This window comes from Symphodus melops, assembly GCF_947650265.1.
Source record: "Symphodus melops genome assembly, chromosome: 8".
Lineage (NCBI taxonomy): Eukaryota > Metazoa > Chordata > Actinopteri > Labriformes > Labridae > Symphodus > Symphodus melops.
In genome coordinates, this window is record NC_136698.1 from 13598329 (window position 1) to 13623793 (window position 25465).

The following is a 25465-nucleotide window of genomic DNA, read 5'->3' on the forward strand; positions in this document are numbered from 1 at the left end:
ACTGGGAAAACCAACATTTCCAATGTAACCCTTTGAGTGAGCAGCACAATCGGACTCCTCTGATTGACTAAACATGGTCACTATAAGTCAAAGACAAACGGGAATATCATGAAGTTTAACATGATTTGGTACTGACTGCACATTTGTGATTCAGCCATCTGTATAATATACTTAAGTTTTATAATTAGCGTCCTTCAGAATACTATGAGCTCATAAAGTGCTAAACATCACTGCATTTGACTTTACGCATTGATGAATATTTAACTGAGCTCCTGGTAGAAGAAACATTACCAGATTCAATTCATTACAAAGAGCAGGTAACCTGCAATGAGCACATACAACCTTCATACAGTCTGCTTGATAATGTTCAAGACATTTTAGACATGACAGTGTAACACTGGCTGTGAATGATTATTTTAAAGCTTCATGCTTTGTGTCTTTTACTCTTTGATTCAGTATTCCTTTTGTTCCCTTCTCTCTTAAATCTCTTCAGTCGCTTTTAGCTGCTGGCTCCCATCGGTGGCTCTTGGCTACCTTCTTGTCTCTCTTTTGTGTTGTGAGAGATGAGCCCTTAACAGCTGCAGCTTACATCCATCGTGTCGCCTACTCTCACTCTCTCTCTCTCACTCTCTCTCTCTCTCTCTCACACACACACACACACACACACACACACACAATGTAGCTTCTTTGTACTCGAGCCAATTTCACACACAGCTTTACAGAAATTAGAACGTCTCTGTTTGGTTTCACCAAAAGGGCTGGGTGAAAAAACAGCCCAGCTGACGGGTGGGAGGAAAGCAGCGCTATTTTGCTTTTGAGCATAACCCCAACAAATTCTCCGCCTTTTCAAAGAGTTACTACAACGACAAGCGCAGCTCAGAAGGTGCCTAGGATGGTTTGAGATTCAAATAAACGAACATCAAATGAAGATACATGTGAGATTTGGTTTGGCTCACTGAATTTTTAAATGACAAGGTTAAGAGGGTTAATGTGTGAGTGTGTGTATCTGATCCTAAAGCACAGGGAGTGTAAATGCCCGTGCCTGTTTTTTAAAGTTAACGCCATTGCTGGAATACATGGTTCAACAGTAAAACAAACTTTGTATTGGAATCTCAGTTGTTTGTCTCGTCACCGTGTTGGCAGATCAGTTGAGGTCAAAGGTCAAACATAACTTGTTGGTCCCTGGTAGTTTTGTGTGTCTGTAAGATCCTTTGGACCCGGCTGTGGATCTCCCAGTAGGACGGACTGAGCTGGCTGGTTGAGAGCCTGTAGAAAACAAAAAGGGGACATTAAGAATGATACCTTACTTAATATGGTCTGGCACAAAACATTTTATTCATAAAAAAAAAACAGTGGCCACTGTGGTTATTATTCATATTTGCCTCATCAATGAATCCTTTGATTTCTAACCTGATGACTGGAACCACTCAACCAATCTACTAAAGATGAAAATCTTTGGTCGAATTTGCAACAGATGTAGGAATCTGGCACAACTTTGGTCTACAAATGACAACAAATAATGTCCGTGACGGACGGATATAATTTCCCAGACCCAAGAGGACATCTTTAAACACAATGACCCATCAACACTCCAGGAAACAACATAAAGTGACAATGAGAGGGAACAGTGAATAAATCTGGTACAAGAGAGCATTCTTACTTGACTTACAATGAATTAAAATGATGTATGAACTCGCTCTGAACGTGTCCTCACAGCGCATGTGTTTCAGACAGATGCTCTGACAGACGTGCCTTTTGTCCACTAGTCTGTGCTGTAACATCACACAAGATGTGAACGCAAAGCTGAAACTATCGTAACATCTGCTTGACACAAACTTTCAGCACTCTTTGTTAAACTGACTATTTTCAAACACATTACAGTGTTTCCTCCATCGACAGGATTAGTGTTGGTTCTTTTACATTCAGTCTTTCATTGGAAAAAAAAACAAGGATGTTATTTTACGAGCAGCAGCATCAGATGTGCATTTAAATAGGACATTTATGCAGCACAGTGTGTGTAACTTGTCCACAGAAAGTTCTGAAATGAAAGTGCTCTGACAGACAGACACAAGTGAACAGTAATAAACGGCAGTACTGCTTCTCATCCTCGTCTATTTGTTGGGATTTGCGGGGTGATGACCGTCTGTCTGACTGGCTGCTGTCTCACAGTGCGGGAATGGAAGCTTTTCATCTGTAATCTGATAAACTTGCTACCTGCTTCAAAAAGTCATCAAGGACAAATCATCCAGAGACATGAATAGACTGAGACTTCAGGGCTTAGGGAGCAAACGCTGCCACTGACATCTGTCATTTTCTTTATAGATCAAAGATTCGTGGTAAGACGTGCCCCTCTGCCTGCCGCAGGGAATCTACAAAGAGTCGCTCTAATCTCCCGCCCTGCAACTCCTGCCGCGTTTTCAATTGAGAGAAAAGTATCATTCATTTCCTACCATTTACTTTGCAGTTCAGATTGTCTATTGATTTTAATGTTTACTTATGGACTGAGCTGTGGGGGGAAGGGGAAAGGAGAGCGGAGACAAACAAACAAACAAAACAGAACATCGGTCCCCTCGGTGTGTTTAACTCACAGCTGCCATGATCGATGACAAGGTCTCTCTGAATGTATTAAAGTGTGCATCGGGTCAAATGCATCAGACTCGAGCTGAAACACAAATCAATACCATTTTCCTCGTTGTTTTCTCTGCTCTCTGCCTCCCCTCTCCATAATGAACAAACATGACAAGACATCAGCTTCCATAATTTAAGGATCGGAGGAGAATTCATCCTGCCTGTCAAGAGTGATCAAAATTAAAGATTAGGCGAGACACACTCGCACATGTAGCAGCGGCAGCGTATGACTAACGTCTCTTGGGACTGCCACATATTTGCCGTATACCGTAATTGGAAACGCATACAGGGGCCTCTGATACTTTGAAGATCTTTAGAACAAACACCAATGATGGATCAGAAGAAATTCAAGACAAACACGGCGACAAAAGGGCTTCAATGTTTTTCTCCTTTTTTTTATACTGGCCAGAAAACAAACTTCGAAGAGATCATTGGAGCATTTTACTGATTTCCATCTGAATAAACATTTTTCTACAATGGAAAGCTTTAAACAAACATGCACATTACCACTGGCCCTTTATTCTCGCTATTTGATAAAACACCATTCACTGCAGGAAGTTACTGAGGTTAATTAAACACAGTCTGAGGATAATCAATCAAAAGCCTTTTTCATATTTACGGTTGCATTATCATCAGATGTTACCTTTCCCTGAGGGAGTGGCTGAGATTCGGGGGACTTCTGGGCTCTGACGTCGTCGGGGTGGACTTAGATAAGGCAGCACATAGAACTTTTGGGCTTCCAGTCTGGGTTTCAAGTCTAAACTGTGTCCTTGGAGATGAGTGGACTCTGACTGAACCTGAATTATCCTGCAAGAAGTCACAAGAAAGTTCTAAGCACTAGGCTCATGCAATGGTATGGTATTGTTCATCTTTGAGCTTTGTCAAACAAACTGAAATAAAACAAGAGAAAAAAATCTCACTGTCAATTCAGTGAAACTAAAAAGAACCAAAAGTACCAATTTATAAGGTTTAGCTTGGTATAGCTGTCAACAATATTCAGGAACTGAAGGACAAATGAGCATGAAAGTTAGATCTCATGAAGTGGTTCATCAGAAGCTATTCAGAAGACCTTTTTATTTTTGTGTAAGTTTATGGTATAAATATGTGTTTTTGACTATGATTATGATCATATGATGATACAGCGAGACAGGGGGCAATGACTGGAGAGAAACTAACGTCGTAAGTGACCATTCCTTTCTGCCAAAGCATAGCTCTGGATAAAATGCTATGAGACTTACTCTGTTTGTTTTTGGTCTGTAACTCCCCAGGAGAGAAGAATCTACAACAACAAAGACAAGCAGGATGTTTCACAAAACCTAAAAACTAACACAGATGTACAGAGGTTAAACACATTTCTGAATATGAAAGGTTGTTTACAGTTTTTGTTTAATATTACGAAAAGAAAAACAACAGCAAGGTTATCATCCTTTGCTGATATCCTAACAATGAGCTGAAATACAACAATCTTTCTTCAGCACAGGAGTAGATGTACAGCGCAGCTTTAGGTGTGCATCAGAATGTTTGACTTTTTGAATGTGAGTGTTTAGGCCAACCTGTGTGATCCGCTGTGCAGCTGACAGACTGTCGATTCATGCTTCCGCTCTGAGAGGAAGGAGGAGTTCCCATCCACGAGGCGCTGCTGCAGCGAGGCACCTGCCATAAGACACAGCAGGAAAAAGAGTCTGCTGTCAAAACATTACAAATGTTGTAAATAATACGGCACACGCTAGTTTGAAACAGTTCATCTACACCGTAAACACATGCACAGTGAGGTGGATTTTGCACTCAAGCCTTTAGAGAGCAGTTTTATTTTCCTCACATTAAAACAAAATCCTGGTACTGACACACCTATTACCCAGTCTGCCAATTACATGTTGGAAATGCCATGACAAAAACAGACTAATGTTTTGTCTGCTATATTGTGTCAATATAAAAAAGAAAATTGTTTGGGTTTGTACAGGGATGAGTTTCCTCTTCACAAACAAACAGGGAGTTAAGGCTCTGAAGCCCACACTGATAATGCATTCACCATGGGGCTAAGCTACTTCATTAGGTATCTATTTGTTAATTGCAGCTTGACTCTCAATTACTAGGGTTAATTGTCGACAGAAGATTCCCCTGGGAAAACCAGCGAGGGGAAAAACATGCTCCTCTCTCTAATAAAACGCCTGTTGTATTCCAGCAGATTCCATTCATGTGTGTGACAAATACAAACAAGTGTGAACCTAATCATTTCTTTTAATAACCACATGCTGCTGGATTCTGATATTCATACCTCAGGATTAGGTTTGATGAAGAAGAAGTAGAAATGCATTGGGGAGCAGAGAGAGAGCGAGGGGCTCAAAACCAGAGGCTGTGCTGTTCTTGTCCATCAAGTGTTTTATTCCCGAGAGCTGTGTGATCAGAAAATCCCTCCCTTTTATACACTAATCTCTTACACCAATGATACAGTCCTAATTAAAGTGTTAACAAATAACTGTGTGCCAGCCTACATCCAGCATGTGTGCTATTAAAGCACACTCGGGCCCCTAAAAGAGGATAATAGGCCATATTACATGCACACATCGTGAAATACTTTCATGACGTCAAAATCCATTAACGGCTCAGGTAAAGAGATTAACACCGCGCTCTTATTATAACCCTCCACTTAATCTGCCCGCTAGATGATGCTAAAATTTGGGAAGCTCCCACTGAGGATTGAACTACATCTATTCAGGATCCCATTAATTTTGTAACCCCTGTCCACTGAACACGTGTTTAATCAGCATTAAACAAACCATCATAGCACTTTTTTTTGTTTTTTTTTGTCATCTGCCTTTAAGGGGCGTAACAAACCAAGAAAGGCTGCTGGCTTTCCGTCTCCTTCCTGAAGTGGTGAGGCCCCAGCTGGAGATGGCTGAGCCTCTGCCGGGCGTCCTCTGAAAGCTGGCACATCTTGCGGTGGGTGTAAGGGGACAACGCTCGCGTCCTTGAGGAAACTGTCGGCAGCTGGTAGCCAGAGTCCACAGAAACTCTAGGAGAGGCCTGTTTTCTCTCCTTCGTCTTATTCTGGGGATTGCAGCTGGGTGATTTTGAAGATGGGGAGCGTCTGGATGTGGAGAGAGCTGCAGAGTCTGGATATCTGGAGTCAACATTAAGCTCTTCCTTCCCACATTTGGAAGAGACACAGGTTGCGTCATCTGTCTTAGAAAAATGCACTCTCAACGAAGAAGACTTCTTCACTGATCCTTCTTTTGATGAGGTTAAAGATGACCTCAATGGAGAAAGGCACACCTAGAGAGCAGGAGTAAAGTATATGAGAAAGGAAGAATTAATTGGTATGTTGCTCTAACATGTCTCACCAGTCTCCATTCTGAGTTGAAATAACATTCGTCTCAGCAGTTTAGATTTCTCCACAGACTGTTTTTTCTTAACACAAGCGTCAGCTGTTTTGCCCATTAAGGCAGCTGCTCTCACTCTCGACGAAGACGTTTCTCTCCGAGGACTTAACCATTAGCTAAATCATTCAGCTTAAGTGTTACAACAACAGCAGCTCTTTCAGTCAGCACTGCCATGGAGACCACCCCCGCATAATGACTTCAATAACTCTAATGGCCACTAACCTCGTGCTCAGATGCAATAACCCCCTTCCTGCAGGTAATGCCAAGCGGGGATAAATACGTTAAGATAAAATGTTAATTGCATTTGATGGCCGTCTCCACTCTAATATGATGAAGAGGCATTACCTGGCTGTAAAACAAAGATTATCTAAATGCTAACAAGGGAGATCACACAACATTTAAACTATTTTTAAAGGAACCTAAGTGACGACTAAATCCTCATTTTGGCTGCCATTTGCAAATGGTCTCATTTAATGGAATTAAGTATGTTCTCCCACCCACACATCTACCACCATCTCTGACTTCTCTCAGCTCTTCTGTCTGTTCGTCTCTGGACGACAGAGTCAGTCTGTTTCCCTGTCGCCAACAGAGCAGTGAAAGGTTCTGATTTGATCAGCTGCTATTGCCATCATTCGTGTGCTGTTAAAGGGATGCTGATAAACAATAATTAAAATAAGAGTGTACTGATTTTGTAAGGACCCATCTACACCATTTTGTCTGACTCAGCTACTCAGGCAGCTACTGGCAAAGCAAGTAAACATCTAATGCACTTTCCAACTGGAGACAGCGCTGAATGTATTTTAAGTTCCACTACTTATTCTGAGTTAATGATGTCCAGATTCAGTTAATCAAATTCAAAATATGAAACAGATAAACTCCCACAGACTAGTTTGCTTTATTCACACCTGATTCTAATCACCTGCACTTTGAGCATAGCATACAAAGGACAACATAAAAGCATACTGAAAAACAAATATAATAATATGATGCTGGAGGCTGTGATTCAGTTTATTTTATCAAATGATTAAAAAAAAGATCCACTATGCTGTCATGGAAAAAAAATTAAAGACCTGTGACCATGGTTTTAAACCATGCACTCCATTGCACCATTTTTTAGAGTTTTTTGTGGGATTGGTTTCACTCTGAACCTTTATGACACCAGGACAGGGTTTGTCAGCTGGGTGGGCAGACAGTGAGGAGAATGCCTATGCTGAGGAGCCATTAGGATAAAGAAAATTGAGAAATTCAACTCTCTGACAGCCACAGCAGTGCTGTGATCCACACATCTCCCCGAGGGGCCGGGAGAACACTCTGACAATCTGCTTGCCTGTCAATGACATCCCATTTAAACAAATGGCTCAGCTTAGGTTACCACACCTGGGAAATGCATGATATTGTTTGTGGCAAAACATGCCAACCACTGTGTGATGGATCACATGTTACAAAAAGGACTGGTTGGAAAAGATCTCTTCCTTTATTTTATTTAATCTTCTTTCTGTCCAGAATCAGGTTCTACCCTCACAGTACATCTGCTGAAATTGGCTTGATACACACACCTTAGCGTGTTCGTCCTAATACCTGAACTATAAATGGAGATATGATTACTAAATATCAAATGACACTGATACCTGTTCTCATACCACAAGAACAAAAATAAAATCCTCGCCACTTAACAATAAGACATTGATTGTTTTTAATGTCCCCACATTAAAACACAACTCCTGCACACTGTCTAAACGTTACAATGTTGCCACAAAACAGGCTCCATGTTTTTTGATAGTGGAAGTCTTTGTTTGGAACTTGATCGGATATTTGACTGGTTTGTTTCCAGTTTTATTGATATATATTGATATTATTTATTTATCTTATTCATCAAAAACATAGATTGTATGGTTTTTAAACATGTGGTATTAAAAAGTATCAGAGCATAGAACATTTTGACAACCTTACACCTCACAGATCATGCAGGTGCAGGTTCAATGTATCCATTATCCATAACTTTGCAATATCATTTGCAGTCTATTATTGATTAGCTGTTTAAATTACAAATCAAAACAAACGCTACCATCCCTTGCTCAGGAGTCTAGCTCAGGAGTTAGACCCAGATGTTTTCTTTTTATTCTATTTTAATTTGTCCAAACAGACATTTGAAGGCATTTACTTCCTTCTGATTAATCAAATCAGCTCTAAATTGAAAACTACAAGACTGAATGGGAACACGTCATGGAACAAAACTTGGGAGTGTCCATACGTGTAAAAAAAAAACCCCAGAGAGACAAAGAGAAAGTGTTAAAACCCATGAGGACACAGTGTCAGAGATACAGGTGACCCTCATCTGGGATAGTCATTGCAAAAAAGAAAGAAGAACGGCTGAGTGACTGGTTTCGTCACAAAAACAATTGTGTAAAAACTCCTAGCTAGTTAGAGATGTGAGAAGAGCCCCACTATCAGCGTCACTGATCTGATTTCCTGTAATTACATTCACAAGGAGAGGAGAGATACCCTTGAAACACCAGAATGGATAGATAGATGCCGTAGCCATGGCAACTATAACATGTGGGTATATATGGTGGAAACAGACACCTCTGATGATGAGCGATACCACTCATTAGAGCCCAATAGAGATGAACTATTCACCTTAGTGAGCATGCATCTGTATAGTGTTATAAATGTTTAATGAACCTATGATTGCAGCTTTACTTTAAACCTGACGTAAAGATACGTACATAAAGGAAATGATCCTTATAACGCGTTGGTGGTGATGCACAGAGCTATGAAATGTTAAAAATAAGGACACACTTACAGGTGAGGCAGGACAGTTGTCTCTCCCATTACTCTCCTCGATGACTGATGTGGTGGTAAACTCCACTCTGGGGGCGATTCCCTGGAGGAAGAGTGACAATGGGACCAAACACAACACCTTTAACAGGGAGATGAAGGCGAAGGGACAGATAACAGCACTGCTTGGAACACCAATTTACAACCACAAATCTTCAATCTACGCCTGGCTTGAGGAAAACAAATTGCAGAAAAGAATAAGGCTCCAGTGATGTTTAAATAATATGGCATTTGGAGAGAGACATCTAAATTGCTATGTAGGCCTCAAACACAAACACATAAAAACAACGGTGAGGGGGACTGCTGTTTAAAGACATTTCAATATGCCAGTTAGTGCCCTTGAGGAGAAAGGGGGGATAGAAAGCCACTGGGAGATGAAGGAATGAAAGGAAGAGGAGAAGGAGGTCGAGAAAGAAAGTGATGATATAAGAGGAGTAAGACAAATGTTGAAAAAGGTTCTCTTTTCAGTTTGCAATGCAAATGCTGTTGACAGCTCTTTTGGGAAAAATGCTACTTTTTCTGAACACATCACTTCATTTGAGTCAAAGAAAACTGCTTTAAACTGGTTTATTTTGGTAGTGTACCTGCCTGTCATGTGCACAGGCAGGTGAGCCACAGTGACAACAAGGAGACTCACTTTGAGAGGGCAACAATCTTCTGTCTCCAGTCTGAGAGTGACAGGCGTAATATTGGTGCCAGTCCAGCTGGATCACATGTCAGCTCAGTGTTTGGTCACTGTGCTATGTGAACATTTTAAAATCAGCTGCTAACATCGCTCCTTTAACAAATCACACCGTGTGGAGCAGCTTAGGTATACAGTATTTGCAAGCAAGAAATAAAAAAAATGTATATACACATTATCGCTATAAAAAAATGCTGTTTGCAATAATTGCCTTACTTTTCAAACTTTGTAAATTTGAAAAGTGAGGTTGTTTATCAAATTTGCTCAGACTTGAAAGCACTGTTCACTTTGGGAGTTCTCTAAGATGAGTATTAAGTTGGTTAAGACCTCAATGGCTGTGCTACAGTTACAGTTTTATTTATGCATAGTTATCACATTTTTATCATGTTCATTTTTTGCACTTGAAAAATGTTGCATATTGTATTTGGATAAGAGTATCCATTATGGTTACATGCGCATCATTCCCTAATTTGGTTTTGTCCGAAAGACGGGACAGCTGCCTTCTGATTCAGTTTGCTGAATCTTATAAATTGGCTGAATATAGACTCACGTTGGGTCAGGATCTAAAAATGTCATTCCACAATGGTACTTACTGTAGTAAGAAAGTAAGTAAGACTTTGTGTCAAAGAAGAAAAAAAACAAACTACATGATTGAAATTCAAAATGATAAGCTAAACAGATATGTGATTGATAAAATTCAGTGATACCTAACCTGTGCTGATTTTGGATAGAGGACTACGATACATATAATGGATAAATGAAAAATAGCCTACAGGGAAGAAGGAGGATCTCTTCATCAGTATCTCTCTCTCTGCAGCTCCTTCTCTGGAGCTCAGTACAGATTCGGGGTACAAGAACTCTCTCGTGCTCTCCTCCATCGTAGCAAGGATTTCACCCTCTTAAAAACAGACAAAGACAGTAAACAGAAAACAAACGTACACAAAAATCCTATTCAGATGTCATGTTTTTGCAGCGTAATAACGTCACATGCCCACCACACCACTCCTACCTGGAGGCACCAACTGAATCAACTCAAAAGATGTTGTGTCAGCTAAGAGGAAGGCAAGCACAAAGACACAGTGAGCTAATGATTAGCGTCACAGCTAATAGACTAGAAGCTTGAATAGTTATAGTTAGCTCTAAAAGATGAACAAGCAAATCTCAGATGGCTGTTTACCTTCCAGGAGGTCAGCAACATCAGCAGGGTCAACAACGCCAGGGAAAGTCTGGTTAAACAGAGTATAGACAAACGCCAATCAATACTTACAACAAGACTAGACAGACAGCCTGTATCCGTCTCTGCCATTCTCTCAAGGGAAAAGAAGGCCTTTTTACCAGGAGTTGAGGCAGTAACGTTAAAATCAAAGGTTTGCTAGGTTGAAAACTTAAGCTCTAAAATAAGCCAGTAAATGCCTGCATTTCACCAAATTTGCAATAATTCAAAAGAGATGAAAACAGAGCAACTGGCCAATGGATGTCTTCAACATCCATAATAGTATATTACAAAAGTTATTAGAAGGATTACACTAGGCTTGATCTTTAGCTCAATCTGAAAGAAAAAAAGTGATGTGATTATTCTGTTTGATGATTAAATGATGCAGTTTATTCATTTAACATAAACCCACTCTCACCTTGAAAAATATCATTTTGTGGCGAAAGATCAGAGGAAACACGGGTAGCAAACAGGGAGTCTTCCTGTACTGGCCCATGATACACACACTGAGGTAGAGATCTTTCTTTTTAGAAAGGAGCACACCTGGACAAGTCACCTGCATACAAACAATATTAATATGGTAATACTTAATACTGCTGTGACAAGACGAATTAAACTTGTATTTGTATTTAAAAATAGACCAAAAGGATAGATCGTGAAGATCCACTGGATTTCAATGATATTCACAAAAATTAAGTTAAATATATTAAAATCTGCGTTAGTTCTGGTTCTATAATTTATCACGGTAGTTTGAGCCGTTGACGTTGACGTCGCCCCTCGACAGGAAGCGTCAGCAAATGTCTGCCGAGAGAAGAGGATGTGAAGCTGGCTATTTGTAAGATTGCTACTTTGCCAGGTCAGCTTGAGCGTTCTGTAGAAAAGGACTTACTCTATGAATGTCCAGGTATACGGTACATGTCAGAGACTTCTCGTGCACTTTAGATGAGGAAACCTGCCTCTTTTTCTTCATTGAAGCCATTCATCCGACTTTCGCAGCCCGTTGTCATAGCTGCATAACAGCAACAGTTACAAAGCGGATGTTTAGACACGTGACCGAGGCGTAGCCAATCAAAAGCTCTCTCTTTACGCACGCTCACAGATTTGAGCTGATGATCACAGATAGATCTGCCTCTTTTGTTTTGTCCCAAATCTTAGCTTAAAGGTCTACAGGTCTGCATTTGAGTCCTAAAAATAAGCATTAGTCAACAACAAAAATAGAGATAAAAAACCCCGTAAAAACAGAGAGATCTTCAGATTACATACAAAAAATACAAACATAGAAATGCATTTACGTATTAAAGCTGTCATTCATCGTATTGCTAAAAGAGAGACACAGTTATGGGTCGAAGTGAAGTATTTAATGATAAAGTATCACCAAAAAAAATCAACGTAAAGCAGTATTAAATGTAGGGTAAGCATGCTATTATTTACAACTGCTTAAATAATAAAGAGCTGCTGAATGAAGGCCTCAGATATAAATGATCTTTCCTTGGAATTCAACAGTCCAATTTTTACAGTCACACACATTTCATAGTTTATAGTCAAATAACCCAGGAGAAAACTTGTTCCGAAGTTAGTCCTTCCAGTCCCAGTCGTCCCACTGTTACAAATCTGTGAAAATAAGTCTTTATAGCCGCAGAGATGTGGAGCTTTAAAGGCAATGAAGTGTGAAGGATCCTCCTGCTACAGTGCTCCGTGTTTTATACATGCTCAGTCTGGATCCATCTGCCCGTCTGTCTAGTGCCTGACACTCTGGCACTTCTCCATCTCTCTGTCTGCTGCGTCTCTTCCAACACCATCTTCCTTTCCGTTACTGTCATCTGTTTGGGACTTCACCTCGGAACTGGACACAATAGCATGTTAATATGAATACCTGAGATAGTATGGTATGACAAAATTTAATTTGCCTTTAAGGAAAACACAGAAGTGAAAATATAGGGTTATTGATTTCCTTTTAAAATATATGAATATTCTCATGCCACATTACCTTTGGATGTGAGTCGGCCTGCTGTCCCTGATAAGGTTATTGAGTTTGTAGTAATCTAGGAAGGTGCGAGCCACATTCCTTCCCAGTTTCATGTCTGAGGAAAAGTTAAAGCTGAAAGTCTTTTTAATGAGTCAAAAGAGATTTGGTCAAAACATTCTTTAGATCAGTGGCTTTAATGTTGACAGGGACCCCTATGAAGAGTTGCAGAGCCCTCCCATCACACTGTGACTTAAATCTCAAAAATTGCAAATTCCTCACTCGGCATGTCTCCATTCAAAAGAGCATCTTAACATTTTCAGCTCATTATTTTGGTTTTACAGGATACTGAACTGTTCGGTTTGTTGTAACTGCTCCTCAAGGGCAGCTGTTTATATCAACATCAACACTCCTCACCCCCAGTCCATGAAAAACACGCTGTCTGCTGCACATTAGATACCCATGGGGGACAAGCCACCAGAAATCAGCAGTGCAAATCCTCAAGGTCCAACAAGTTCCGTTCCCGATTTAAGTGAGGCTAAAACATGCATTTCTCTCACATCAGCTAAATTCATGATGCTGGTATGAATCTCACAGACGCAATTACTTATAGGCCTACACCAAGACCCTATTTAAATTCAAAGGTGAGTGCATATAATCTCCCTGCCCAATTGTCCCTCACTTAGGGACACTATCAATAACTTCACTGCTTTTATAAAACAGCTGAGCGTCTGAGTGCTGTTGCTATGCTGGCAATCATTAGGGTAGCAGACCAAGTAATGATGACAATCAGGTTCAGATAATGAACGAGTGGAAAACCGAAGAATGCTACAATGTTCCCAATCACCAAGAGAGGATATAGTAAATACAGATAAATAAGAACAGTGTTGCAAGAGCAGAATTAAATCTCATCTAGTCACTGAGGCGAGTGCAGTGAAAAATCCAGCAATATCAGCTGCCAATCCATCAATAAAACCTGAAAGGCATATGCTTGTTCTTTTTTCATCAGTCTACATCTTCACAGATTGCACATACATACTGTTTGATAGATTCCAACGCGAAGCAAACCAAAACACAGAGGTTTCTCTCTGTCTGGAGGCATTGATGTTTCGCTTTCTTCATTCTTTACCAAACTGCAGCATGATGGAGCAAGACATAGATATAATACATCACTTTCCCTTGTCATTACCTTGTTGATACTCAGATATGGTCTGACATGTGCTCGGCTATCAATCTGTCACAACTGTGTGATTGAAACAACTGACATACCAACAGAAATTATTTATAAAGATTGAGATTCAGTCATTTTCTTTTTTTTTCCTATTTCTCACAATGATCAAAGAAAGACCAGTGGTACATAAATCTTGGTTGTAATAAAGGTTAAAAAAATGTGTTGTAAATCTGTTGTCCAAAAGCTATTAACTTGTAAACCATCAATTCTTGGTTTGGATTGAGTGTTTGGGCGGACACTTTAGGTCTTGTTGTTTTCGATACTACACACACACACTGAAAGTCACACAAACAAAGGGGTGCACCTGGTAAACCCTGTCTATAAAGAGTCTGTCACCTTGGCCTTTTAGGGAGTGTTTGTGCGTATGCTCATGAGTCTAAATAGGATTTCATTTATTACCCAGTCGGATGATGGCACCCCTCTCCACACGACTCCGGAGTCTGTTTACACCCCATCTGGAGGTTTGTCTGAGTCCTGCATCAGGCCAAACGTCCTGTGTGTGTGTGTGTGTGTGTGTGTGTGTTTATGGTCTCACAAATTGTCTCCTTGCTGCTGGCTGATGATACTGATTAGTCAAGGAAAAACTAAAGATAAAGTACGAGATAGTTTAAAAACATCCTTGGCATCTGAAGCCATTATAGACACATGGATGTGTTTTCAAAGTGCAATCCAAGCAGCAACCAGGGACTGAGAAGAGAAGATAACACAGAAGAGCCAGAAGCTGCTGCTCCTTGAGTGGCTACTTGAGGCTGGCACCAAAAGTGAGTCCATCCCCATTAGACCCCAGATGAAAATGCTAACACGGAAGAATAAAAAAAAAAAAAAAAACAGTTTTAAGTCTATAGGAAATATCATGACAACTACACAGATTGTACATTTCTACCTTAGTTTCCTATTTAAATGATAACAAAGCCGCTAATGCGAGTTAATAAGTTCACTGCATAGAGTCATGATGGCAGCCTCCACTCATAGCTGATTGACAGGAGATCAGATGCACTTAGCTTTAGTTTTCTAAAGGATAAGGATAAGAGTTATTCCCAATAGGTGGCGTGGCTGATCTGACTGATGGGTGGACTGATGTAGCTGTTTGTCAGCTCCGCTCCAGCTCTTTGCCTGTCACTGGTTAACCAAAAGTTAGTTTGAAAAGCTAAAGAGATTTACAAAGGCACAAAAGAAGACACAATATTAAATTATAATAATATAGTGGAGCAGAAAATTGAAAAAAAGAAAATGATCAGCAAGCAGGAAAATATATGTTCTGGGATTAGACTTCCAGACCTCTAACCTGATGGTGTCACTGTCAACGAATAAATGGCAACTATTTCACACTTTCAAACATTGTCCAAAATGTTGTTGCTTTAGAAGAGGAAATATTTGAAATAGTTTTAACTTATGTTAAGTAAAAGTTAAATAGTAATTAAATCTTGATGTGCTCTTGACAAATAAGAAAAGGTGATACTAATTGCTGCTCATCCTCTGGGACCACCAATAAACAAAATGGACTTGCAATTTATACTACAAATATGTTAGTGTGAGCAACAAACAAGTTGGCCAACATTCTCATCTCTAGTGATTTGGGAAAATCCGTGACTTGTTGAAAGTTGATTTGCTGATACATACTCACAAATGTACATATCCAAGGACACACTGTGTTTACTGTACTGTGTATGAAAACAAATAGATTTCTCATGTATCCTTGATGTCTTCATTCTAACCTCTGGAAAGTTTTGGGTGTTTTCCACAGTTCTCTTTCATCAGCAAAGCACACTGCCAAACCTGAGCTCTTTGGCTGGGCACGCTCAGCGACAAAAATATCTCGCTGACCTCACTGCGCGCAGATGGCCTCTCAGCTTGGCTTGTCACGACTCACCGTCTATTACAGGAGGTGTTGTGATGGACGGTCAGATTCTGAAGGAGAGCTTCATCCGCAGGGCAAATGGTCGAAGACGCAGAGGATGCCCTGACTGCTGTCTGGCCTGTTGCCGGGGAAAACCGTAGGCTCTGGAACAAAGCTTTTGCTGCATCAGGAAACGACGTGTGCAATTGCCAGGAAACAGTCGGAGGGGTGAAGCTTGGGTTACAGAGTGGGAGTGAAAATATTTGGAAAAACTTCAGGTGCTTAAGTACACATACAGACAGCCTCTGTTCACACAAAGTCCTACATTTAGACCATACTTGTTCAATACTGGTGCACAGGTTGTAAGTGCCAACTCAACACAATAAAGCCCATCAGCAACTTAGATGTTTGTCGCAGAGGTGTATTCTTTAACATTCTTTGTACACCTGACCGTCGTGTCTGATCAATTGCAGGTCATTGTCATGGCTCAAGGGCACCCCAGCTTAGGCTCTGATGAGATTCTGGATACACGAAACAAAGGGGAAGGGGGCGTCATTACTTGTTTACTGCAGCTGTTTACTGTCAGCACGGCATTTAGCAGCTTTCACCAATACATCCCTCGTGCCTGGTCCTGGCAGACAGACAGACAAGGTGACAATCAGACAACAAGGCCCCGAGTGGTAAAATGGACAAGACACGCGGAGAATGCTGCCCTGATCGGATGGGAGTTAACAAGGAGATAAGCAAGGGGACATTCAAGCCATCAATATGGGGCACTGACAGGACCTGTCACAGCACTGACATGTTGAGAACTAATTATCAATGCTAATTAAGGGGCTAGTCAACAACAGCAATACAGAAAAGGGACATTTTTGTCCCCAATGGCGATTCAACTGACTCAAAGACCTCACGTCCTGTATTCCAAAGGGACAAACAAGGGCTGATTTAAATCCCTGGCAGGAAGACCTGTCACTGCCAAAGGAGACAAGCTCTAAAACTTGAATAATTCATTCACATAAGTGAAAGAAAAGGTCCTGTTTCATTACCATGAATCAATGTATGGTACTTTATGTCCAGTTTTAATCTTTTCGTACAAGAGTTTCACTGTTTGGACAGACTTTGTGTATCAAGTTATAAACAAGTGATTAACCTTGAAGTTATTAATTTTCGTTATGGTAAGGTTTCCTTAATTCAAAATGATGTGGAGATTAAAAAAGGCATAACTAAATCAAACCCAGAAAAGATTATTAATATTTAAAAAAAAACAAAAAAAAAACATTGCAAACTGCAGTGAAGTGGTTTGACATCACTGTCTTGATTTGTCCAAGAGAAACAAGAGTGTTATTGTCATGGCTCAATGGCTTTACTTTGGGTGAAACTTAGTCTTATTCCAGTACTTCCATTTAACTTCCACTGATGCTTCTCTCAGGATTGCAAATGTCAAACTTAGTGAACACCTTTTGAAACTATGTTGAATTGCATTGTACTTATTAGAGAAATACATTCAATCAACTTCATGATCATTTACAAAAACTATATCAACACTTGGCATGTATATGTTTGTTTGTTTGTTAGGCATCCATCTGAGCCCTCATGTGAGGATGCATGTTCATCTGAGTTTAGCACTAATATCTGTGCAATTGACTGTGTGTATAAATGTTTGTGTCTTTGTGTTTTGGAACACTTATTCATTCGTGCATGTCTGTGTGATATGATGTGTATGATGTGTGGTAGTGAAGCATATTTGGCTCTAAGCTTTTTTTATTTGCATACTTCCCTAGTCTGTCCATTTGGTGTCAAGTTCAGTGATGCACACTGTTTACTGGCAGCTCTGGTATTCATGGACTCTCACTGTTTTGATCAAGTGTGGGTTTGGGTGTTGACACTTTGGCAGACAGTTATGACACACATGTAGAAAAGGTGTGTTTTGTTTTTTTGGAACAGCCAAAGTCATCTGCATGAGAGTATCTTGGAGATGGAAGCTGGATAATCAAAAAATGAAGCACAAGACAATACTGTAGATGCCGACTGTTTGAATTGCCGACTGTTTGAATGAAAATCTATGTTAACATTTTTTGCATGTACATTGTTGATGGTAAATGTGTAGAAAAAAATAGAAGGTCTTTGTCTCAAAGTAAAATTGGACCATCAGCACATTGGTGCTATGAAAGAAAAAAAAGCAACTGCTCTACTCTCCTCAGGAAAAATGAGCCGAAAATCAATCTAGTAACTGTTACAGTCCGAATGGCTTTTCATGGTTATGAATAATTCCTCAAAGTCATGAAGAGTACTGTTTCTCCATAACACAAAACCACACACACACAACTTTTAATATGCAAGTAAACCCTGAAAGCTCCCATAAACACTCACATCAAAGACAGACACAATAGGAAGCTTCAAGCTGAGTGTTGAACTTAGTCCCAGATTTTCACTTTTCCGGTTTTAGCTTGAGTGTCTGAACCAGAAGGCCTGTCACAAAACAACAGAATGTTTAATCACAGCTCAGGGAGATGTGTTGTCAGTTCGAATTTGATCTCTCTGAATTTGAACAAACATAATGAACATATAGGAAGAAGAACTTTGACTGCAGCACAAGGACAGCACAGGTAGGTGCATGCACATGTGGATTAAGACGCACACACACACAAACCACACACACACACACACACGTGTATTTAATGACTAGAGGACAAAGAAAAGACAGACACATGATGGAGGCTGTCCCTGCTGTTTCAGAGAAGAGGATTCTCAGCTTGACTAAATGATATAATGAGCTGTTATGTTCTGGGTGACGAGATGAGAGGAAAGGACGTTATAGAGGACAGACGAGGATATGAGAAAAAGAGGACATGAATGAACTGAAAACAAATACAGACACATTTTTGAACACCTTCAAACTGTGACACAAGTCTCAGACGTGAGAGAGGTTAAGATCTCAATTTTTGGTGTCTTCGAGTCACACCAGCAGGGAGGGAGAGTCAGAAAACATAAAAGGCTAAAGGGCCGCATCTTTGGAAGATGGTGAGAGTCGGAGGTTCAGGTTATTATTCATTTGTCATGTATTAGATTAGAGGACTGTATGTGTGTACCTCTGTGTGTGTATGTGCGTGCATCAGGTGAAAAAGGTGGAGGGGGGTTGTTGAGATGCTAAAGGTCTCTGTTGATGATTTGCACGCTCCATCAAGCTGACTACTGGGGCGTATAAAGCGACATGGTCGGTTCCTTCAACCTCCCTGACCCCAATCTTCGCTCTACACCAGGTCCCTGTGCTGCAAGCCCACCCTGTGGAGCCCCGCCTTCATGTTCACCTCCCCATCCAACAAACACACACACTTTGGGAAAACAAAAAAAGATCAAGCAAGCAAGGCTGAGATTTTGACCTTCAGGAAACAGTCCTTTCCTCAAACACACACACGCTTATTTGTCCTCTTGCTCTCTTGAACAAGAGTCAAAGGCAAACACACAGCAGAATTTGTTATGTTCTGTTTGTTCACCTGTCTTTTCAATCTGCTTTACTTTTTGTAGCTTTTGTATCTTCCACAGCAAATGGCTGTATTTCTATCTGGTGTGTCACAACGTTAATACAAGGGCCTATGTTTTTTTTTACTAGGAGGGTTATATTGATACTGAAAAGGCACACAACCTATTTTTGTCATAAAACAAAAACTGCATTGTTTTCCCCAAGCCTCATCATTCAAAGAACCCATGTTTTGTATCACTTTCTTTACATGTTTCCAGCAACCAAAAGCTCGTAGACTTTAGTGTTCGAAACTTTACATGTGGGTGTGAAGACTCTGCCATCTCTTAGCACTAGAGGGCACTAGGGCTACATCTACACCCACCCTCCCCTCCACCTGCAGATCATGTGTAGGGGAGCAAACACTTCTCATGTGTAGTGTCCTTATCGCCCTCTCTGAATCTCTTCTCCTCTTCTCCCTCTTCTCACTCACTCTATCGGTAAGATCAGTCCATCGTTGGCCGGCTCTCATGAGCTCTTCAGCCCTGAGAAGGTCAGCTGAAGGAAAAACGTCCCCACATCTGGCTCCATTAAGGCATCTGGGACCTCACTGAATGTATGTGTGCTCCCAGTGTATGTGTGTGTGTGTGTGTGTGTGTGTGTGTGTGTGTGTGTGTGTGTGTGTGTGTGTGTGCATGCGTATTCGACAGAAGTCATGTTTGTACCATTATTTCATTGTTTATCGCAATCAAAGCCTCAACTGTGCACAGACACAAACAGGCCTGTTTCTCCTCTCTTCTTTGTAAATGAAATCAATAGATGCAGCTATCACATCCCTGTTCTGTCACTGCACATCTGTCGCAACAAGAGGCAACAAAAGAGCAACATGTTTTTGTTTACTGCACACACATGACCAGACACACACATTTACAACTACACACACACACACACACACACACACACACACACACACACACACACACACACACACACAACCAGCCAAGAAAACAAATGTTAAAATAATGACTCCTGAGAGAGTTTCTTCCTGCACAGCACCTGTGATTGCGCTTGTGAAATAAGGATAGGGGAGAAGTTATGGGAAGTAAAATATAGCTTCTGCTCTCTGCACCCTTAACTCTTTTGTTTCCCTTATGAACAAACTGTCATGCATTTACGGTATACAAAAAGAGATTTCATACGTTGAAGGATACAAGTCTCCTCAGTGTAGGGTACAGGGGCCGTGCTGCCGGCTGTCATGTAACTGTAGAAGGACACTTCCAGAGTGTAGCAGTAGGATGTGTCATCAAGGAGACCACCAAGGAACCGTCTTCCGGTACCAGCCTTCACAACATCTCGGTTAAAGGAGGTGTTAGACTGGAAGAAAAAATAAGAAACATAACATCAACTGGATTACTCATCTAAATAGATCTATATAATCCAGAAAAGCTACTTTACAAAGAACTAAAGCAGAAACTTTTCCTAATACGATGTTTTTTTAAGCCGTTAAAAGCCTGATGTAAGTCTTGTTGCACATCTTGATTTCTTCAGCCCTTGGTTGAAACAATTTTTCTCAAAATTCATACAATATAGGAAGAAAAATACACAGCGAGTAACTTTTTTTTTTCTGTCCTAGCTTACACATCACTGTGAAAGGGTACACGAGGGTTGTGCTAATTTCTCTTAAGTTACAAAGTGACTAGTATGTAATATCCAAATTGCCAATTCCTCAAAGAATCCCTGCTAAATATCTTGAAAAGTAATGATGGCAAGATTTCATCAACTACAGTACTTTTTTTGTAATTTCCATGATTTAAATCCCTATAACTCATCTATTTATTGGGAAACAACCTGTCTCCTATGCTGTACAGTTTTGTAGCATCTTTAAGCTCATTGTTTTGGTTCTGAGGCTCAGGATTTTACTGATTTGGTTAACTCTCTCAGCTCTAAACAGCATACTTGTTGGCCACAGCAGGCAACTGTTTTCTTTATGAAGATTGAGTGTAGGATTTGTTGCCTTTATTTTAGAGACAGGACAGTGGATAGAGACAGAGGTTATCTAATAATTTATCTAAATTGAGAAGTTGGTCTTGAGACGTTTTGTGCACCTTCAATTTTCGTGCAGGTTGTTCTTCTCCTCCAAAATAAGTTTAAGTGGCTAATAAACGGATAACTTTCACCTGTTGCAGCAGAGAAATTGTCCAACCAACTGTCTGTCTGTTTTCATCCCAAAAGAGCAGTAAGTAATTCCCCTACGTAACTCTCCAAACCTGATTATTGGGTCCCAAATAAAGAAAACTCAGGTTCTTCGCAGTCGCTGTTGTACAATATAGATGTAGATGTGATCGAAGATTATGTGGCCCATTGCTGCTTGGGGGAACAAGTCTTGGAGTTTTCGAAGACAGGGTTAGGGTTAGGCTACCCCTAACCCTAGTTGAGGACCTTGTTTCTTCAGTGACTCTCTCCAGGTGGTCCTGTTGAAGAGACGAGCTACTGTCCGCCAGATTCGCAAATTAGGTCTACAGAGGGGGGAAATCATTCTGACCCATGGGGTCAAGGATATGGAGAGAGACCCTGTGACTTTGTTTGGGATCACTAGCCCAGGACAGATTGAACAGTCATGCACCTCTAGCATAGGCACTGTCGACATACCAGGCAAGAAGCCAGGCTGAAGCAAAGCTCGCCTGAAGCTTAGTGGAGTTTGCTGCAGGAGTTCATGGATTATACATTATATGGCTCTTAACTTTGATTTACCAGCAGACACCAGTGCCACCATGTAAAAGGTTTACAGCCAAGAGCAAAGAGTAAAAATGTGTAAAAACTTCACTAACATGCTACCACCTAGCCTATCAACCAGACAACAAACAAACCTTGGTAGGCTAACAGTGGCTCCTAAAAGTCCACCTAAACGATTGTCTTCAAGGTAAGACAGATGGTCAAAGTTGATAAGGAAGCTACCACTCGACTAAGATGTACATGTAGGTGGGGCACGCACTCTAATCATAAGTCGACTGGTGCCCCAAGTCAGCTGATTAACGAACAATAATAAGCACTGAGCAGGGGTGGAAATTAAGCAACTGGTGGAGCATTTGGCAGCCAGTTACATCCCTCAGTAGTTGGTCAAGGACAAAAACAGAGCTTAAAGGAGAAATAACATTGGACTAAATGTGGACACAAACAAGTGTCAGTGTTTTTCTGTTTCTGCTGCATGTTTACATATTATCTTGTTGCCGAGTAAATGATAGTAAACGTTGATCATACATCCGGGCAATATTTATAACCTGTCTATTAATTTCTAAACTCAGTTAATCAAAGTTTAGTAAATCAAGTTTTAATTATTTATATCATTGACATCTTAACTGTTCTATATCTATTGAAATTTCTTTTTTTTTACGTCTAATTCTTAATGTTTAACTTCTCAAGGACTTGTTTAAGTAAAGTTACAGAGGCCATGTCTGGGGATCATGCGAGTATCATGCTAGTTTTGTTTCAACACCAATTATACATAACATGAGACAATCAGTGACAGTAGCATAAATATACTGTTTGAGTCCAATTTATAAAATATGATCATTATTTGTATGATGACCAAGAAATGCAATATGCTCCAGTATGTCAAGTTGGAAACTTAAACCCTGAACTAACCATTAATATATACCTGAATAAGTAAACCAGCTTACTAAATTAATGAAAACTCTTATTGCATTGACATCATTTAAACAATAATTTCAAGCAATTCATCTTTTATATCATGAATAGTTTACTGACAATGAATAGTAATTTGACAATTTTATCTTTTAGACAAATGACAAACAAAACAGCTACTGCCAATATTGGCTCACATGGTTCACCTTCGTAAATGCTGATTTGTTCCTTTGGAACTTGCATTGCTAAGTCTCTCTGGAATCCAGGACAAGGATGATGAAGGTTACAGCAGATTATTGAAACAGATTCACGTCATACAAAGTCATTACAAGGAATGGCTACAAATGGCTCTATCATAGCAGGGGAAAAAAAAACATCCAGTCTATTTTGGGTTTCAGCGTGTCAGCTATACTATAACACTATGGTGCTGTCTGGGGAAGAGTGTGGAAAAAGTTTCCATTCACTGTCACTCCACTCTGCTGCAGTGAGAGTTGCCGTGCTGAAATGCAGACTTGGCTGCCACCAGTGGGAGTTTGCTGTGATTGTGCTGCTGCTGCTGCTGCTGCAAGCTGCATTGGGCTTTAGGTAGTGCTGAATGGGCAGAGGGACAAAAGCACAGAGAGGGAGATGACCCCTGGGCCAGCTGTCACACAAGCAATACAGTAAGAGTGAGGGATAAATTCTCCTGAAATAGCGTTTTTACTCGTCCTTCTTAACACTGCCTACTGTATAGACAGTGGCAATCAGTGACATTTCAATAGATGTATGCACGAACATCTGCCTGTCCCTGCATCCACGTTGGCACTGAGTGTCAATGGGCAATAAAGGTTATTCTTTATGATGTGTGTAAGTGGCTTTGCTACGAAATGTCAGTGTCACTGAAAAGACGAAGGTCAGACGACGGGGTGTCAGAGGACTGAGAGGAAATGGTTTGGTGGATAATGTACCTGCATGAAAGGGTCTTATTAGGATAAGCAGTAAATGGAAGTTTTCTCCCAAATGATCTTGCTTCCCTCCTCCGTTTACTTTTAATACTTAAATCTCCACCTTGGCTTCCCCTCCTTGCTGTGCTTGGTCTACATAGTCCTGTCCAAATAAACAGCTTTAGATTAGTAAAGAGAGAACTTTAAAAGGACACCAGCACAGCTCAGACAGGATGTACTAGCATACTTTGCTAGTACAGGATGTACTAGCATACTTAAACATATCTTTGCTTTATCATGGCCCACACATTGTGTTACGTTTTTGTCCTGCAATCATGCACTGTATTAATGCTATTTCTATTAAAATTTCTTGATCTGCTTGGTCGGTTTGTCTCCGTTTGAATGTGTTTTTGCATGTGTTCATGCATGTGTATGTTTATGGTGTATGTCTGTGTGGTTGAGTGCATATATTGTTGTTAAAACACCTATAAAGTCAAAGCTTTAACATCCAGTCTGAACCCAATTCCATATAAATTCACACAATTACTCCTGGGTTACTCAAGGTGTGTGGTGCAACTATATTTCAGGTGTGTGCCTAAAAGAGTGCAAGCAGGTGGCATTAAGTGCTTTCCTAAAGATCATCTCACAGTATTTGGTAAAAATAACTTTTTCATGTTGTTTTTCCCGAGCCAGCAACCTGATTTAGGAGAAATTCTGCTCCTAAACCCTCGTCCCTTGTGTGCTTGCGTGTGTGTATGTCTGTTTGTGTGACTTACAAAAGAGAAGTCTGGTGCATTTTGGCACAGCAGCCTTGGGAAGACAGCCTGTCTCTGGACGCGCTCCTCATCCTCGAACACATTGCCGTACATGAAGCCATTCAGCATGGTGGAGTGGGCATGAACATCAATGTAGAACTCCAAACTCACTCTCTGATGGTGGAAAAGAGGGAAGGAGGCAATGAAAGGAAACAGAGGGACAGAGAAACAGAGGGACACAAACAAGAGATAAATAACAGCGGGTTTGAGAAAGATGAAACATGTTTCTGACAGTGTGCACAAACAGTCCACGGCAGATTCCCTTCAGATATTAAACAGATTTTCAACCATATCTTTCTCTATTTGAGCATCATTTTCTAGTTTAAACGTTTTGCTTGAATTGCATCCTTTCTCTAACACTATGCCACAATAACAACATTAACAGGAACATGAATATGGATACAGAGGACTTCATAGAAGAGGACACTCTGTGTTTTGGCTGATAAAGGGTGAGGCTACAGCTGCACAATTTATCCAGTAGTTATTTTTTGGTCAATAGAGAAAGAGCTGTGGAACTGTTTGCTTCATTTAACTCCTATACAACACCTGTTGGACATCCACATAAAATACATGAAGAAGGAATCCTTACTTTAATCAGACTGTAGGCGAGATGCCTTATCAATTGGATTACTAAACCCTTTGACAGTTTAGACTGCCTGAAAGGAGTCAACCACCCACGCATTAACTTCAATCAGTGTGCCCTGCTGAAGGCTCTGAAGGGCACATCTACAGGTCCTACATGGATGGGTAGCAGAGATGAATATGGTGTAAAGACACACTCTTATGTGGACATCACAGATTTATCACATACACCATACTTACTGATCAAGTTAATACTGACTTCACATTCAGCGTG

At 40.5% G+C, this 25465-nt stretch overlaps 2 protein-coding genes across 3 annotated transcripts in view; both read right to left on the minus strand.

Annotated features, from left to right (window-relative positions):
• Positions 1 to 1075: 1075 nt before the first annotated feature.
• spata6 (spermatogenesis associated 6) lies at positions 1076 to 11781 on the minus strand. 2 transcript variants are annotated; one of them, XM_079350592.1, is made up of 12 exons: positions 11631 to 11781; positions 11160 to 11297; positions 10706 to 10754; positions 10538 to 10579; positions 10302 to 10426; positions 8812 to 8892; positions 5464 to 5901; positions 4182 to 4281; positions 3867 to 3907; positions 3272 to 3435; positions 2589 to 2662; positions 1076 to 1266 (listed from the first exon to the last, which is right to left on the minus strand). In XM_079350592.1, the coding sequence occupies exons 1-11, from the start codon at positions 11718 to 11720 to the stop codon at positions 2626 to 2628; spliced, it is 1305 nt and encodes a 434-aa protein (XP_079206718.1). In that variant the 5' UTR covers positions 11721 to 11781; the 3' UTR covers positions 1076 to 1266; positions 2589 to 2625. The 2 variants fall into 2 exon arrangements, with proteins under 2 accessions (XP_079206718.1, XP_079206717.1); XM_079350591.1 differs by lacking the exon at positions 2589 to 2662.
• Positions 11782 to 12084: 303 nt separating this feature from the next.
• The window catches only part of agbl4 (AGBL carboxypeptidase 4), a 252937-nt gene continuing 239556 nt past the window's right edge, over positions 12085 to 25465 (minus strand). The window contains exons 10-13 of the mRNA XM_079350574.1: positions 24571 to 24723; positions 20441 to 20603; positions 12729 to 12822; positions 12085 to 12584 (exon numbers count right to left, since the gene is read on the minus strand). Coding sequence (XP_079206700.1) covers positions 12479 to 12584; positions 12729 to 12822; positions 20441 to 20603; positions 24571 to 24723 — 516 coding nt within the window. The 3' untranslated portion in view covers positions 12085 to 12478. The remainder of the gene's footprint in view (positions 12585 to 12728; positions 12823 to 20440; positions 20604 to 24570; positions 24724 to 25465) is intronic.

Coding starts and splice junctions, on each gene's coding strand:
- spata6 (XM_079350591.1), bottom strand. CDS start 11,720: ATGGCTTCAATGAAGAAAAAGAGGCAGGTTTCCTCATCTAAAGTGCAC. Junction 8,893..10,301: donor AGAGATCCTCCTTCTTCCCT/GTAGGCTATTTT, acceptor CTCTTCCTCCAG/GGAATCGCCCCCAGAGTGGA. Junction 1,267..3,271: donor AGCCACTCCCTCAGGGAAAG/GTAACATCTGAT, acceptor TGTTTTCTACAG/GCTCTCAACCAGCCAGCTCA.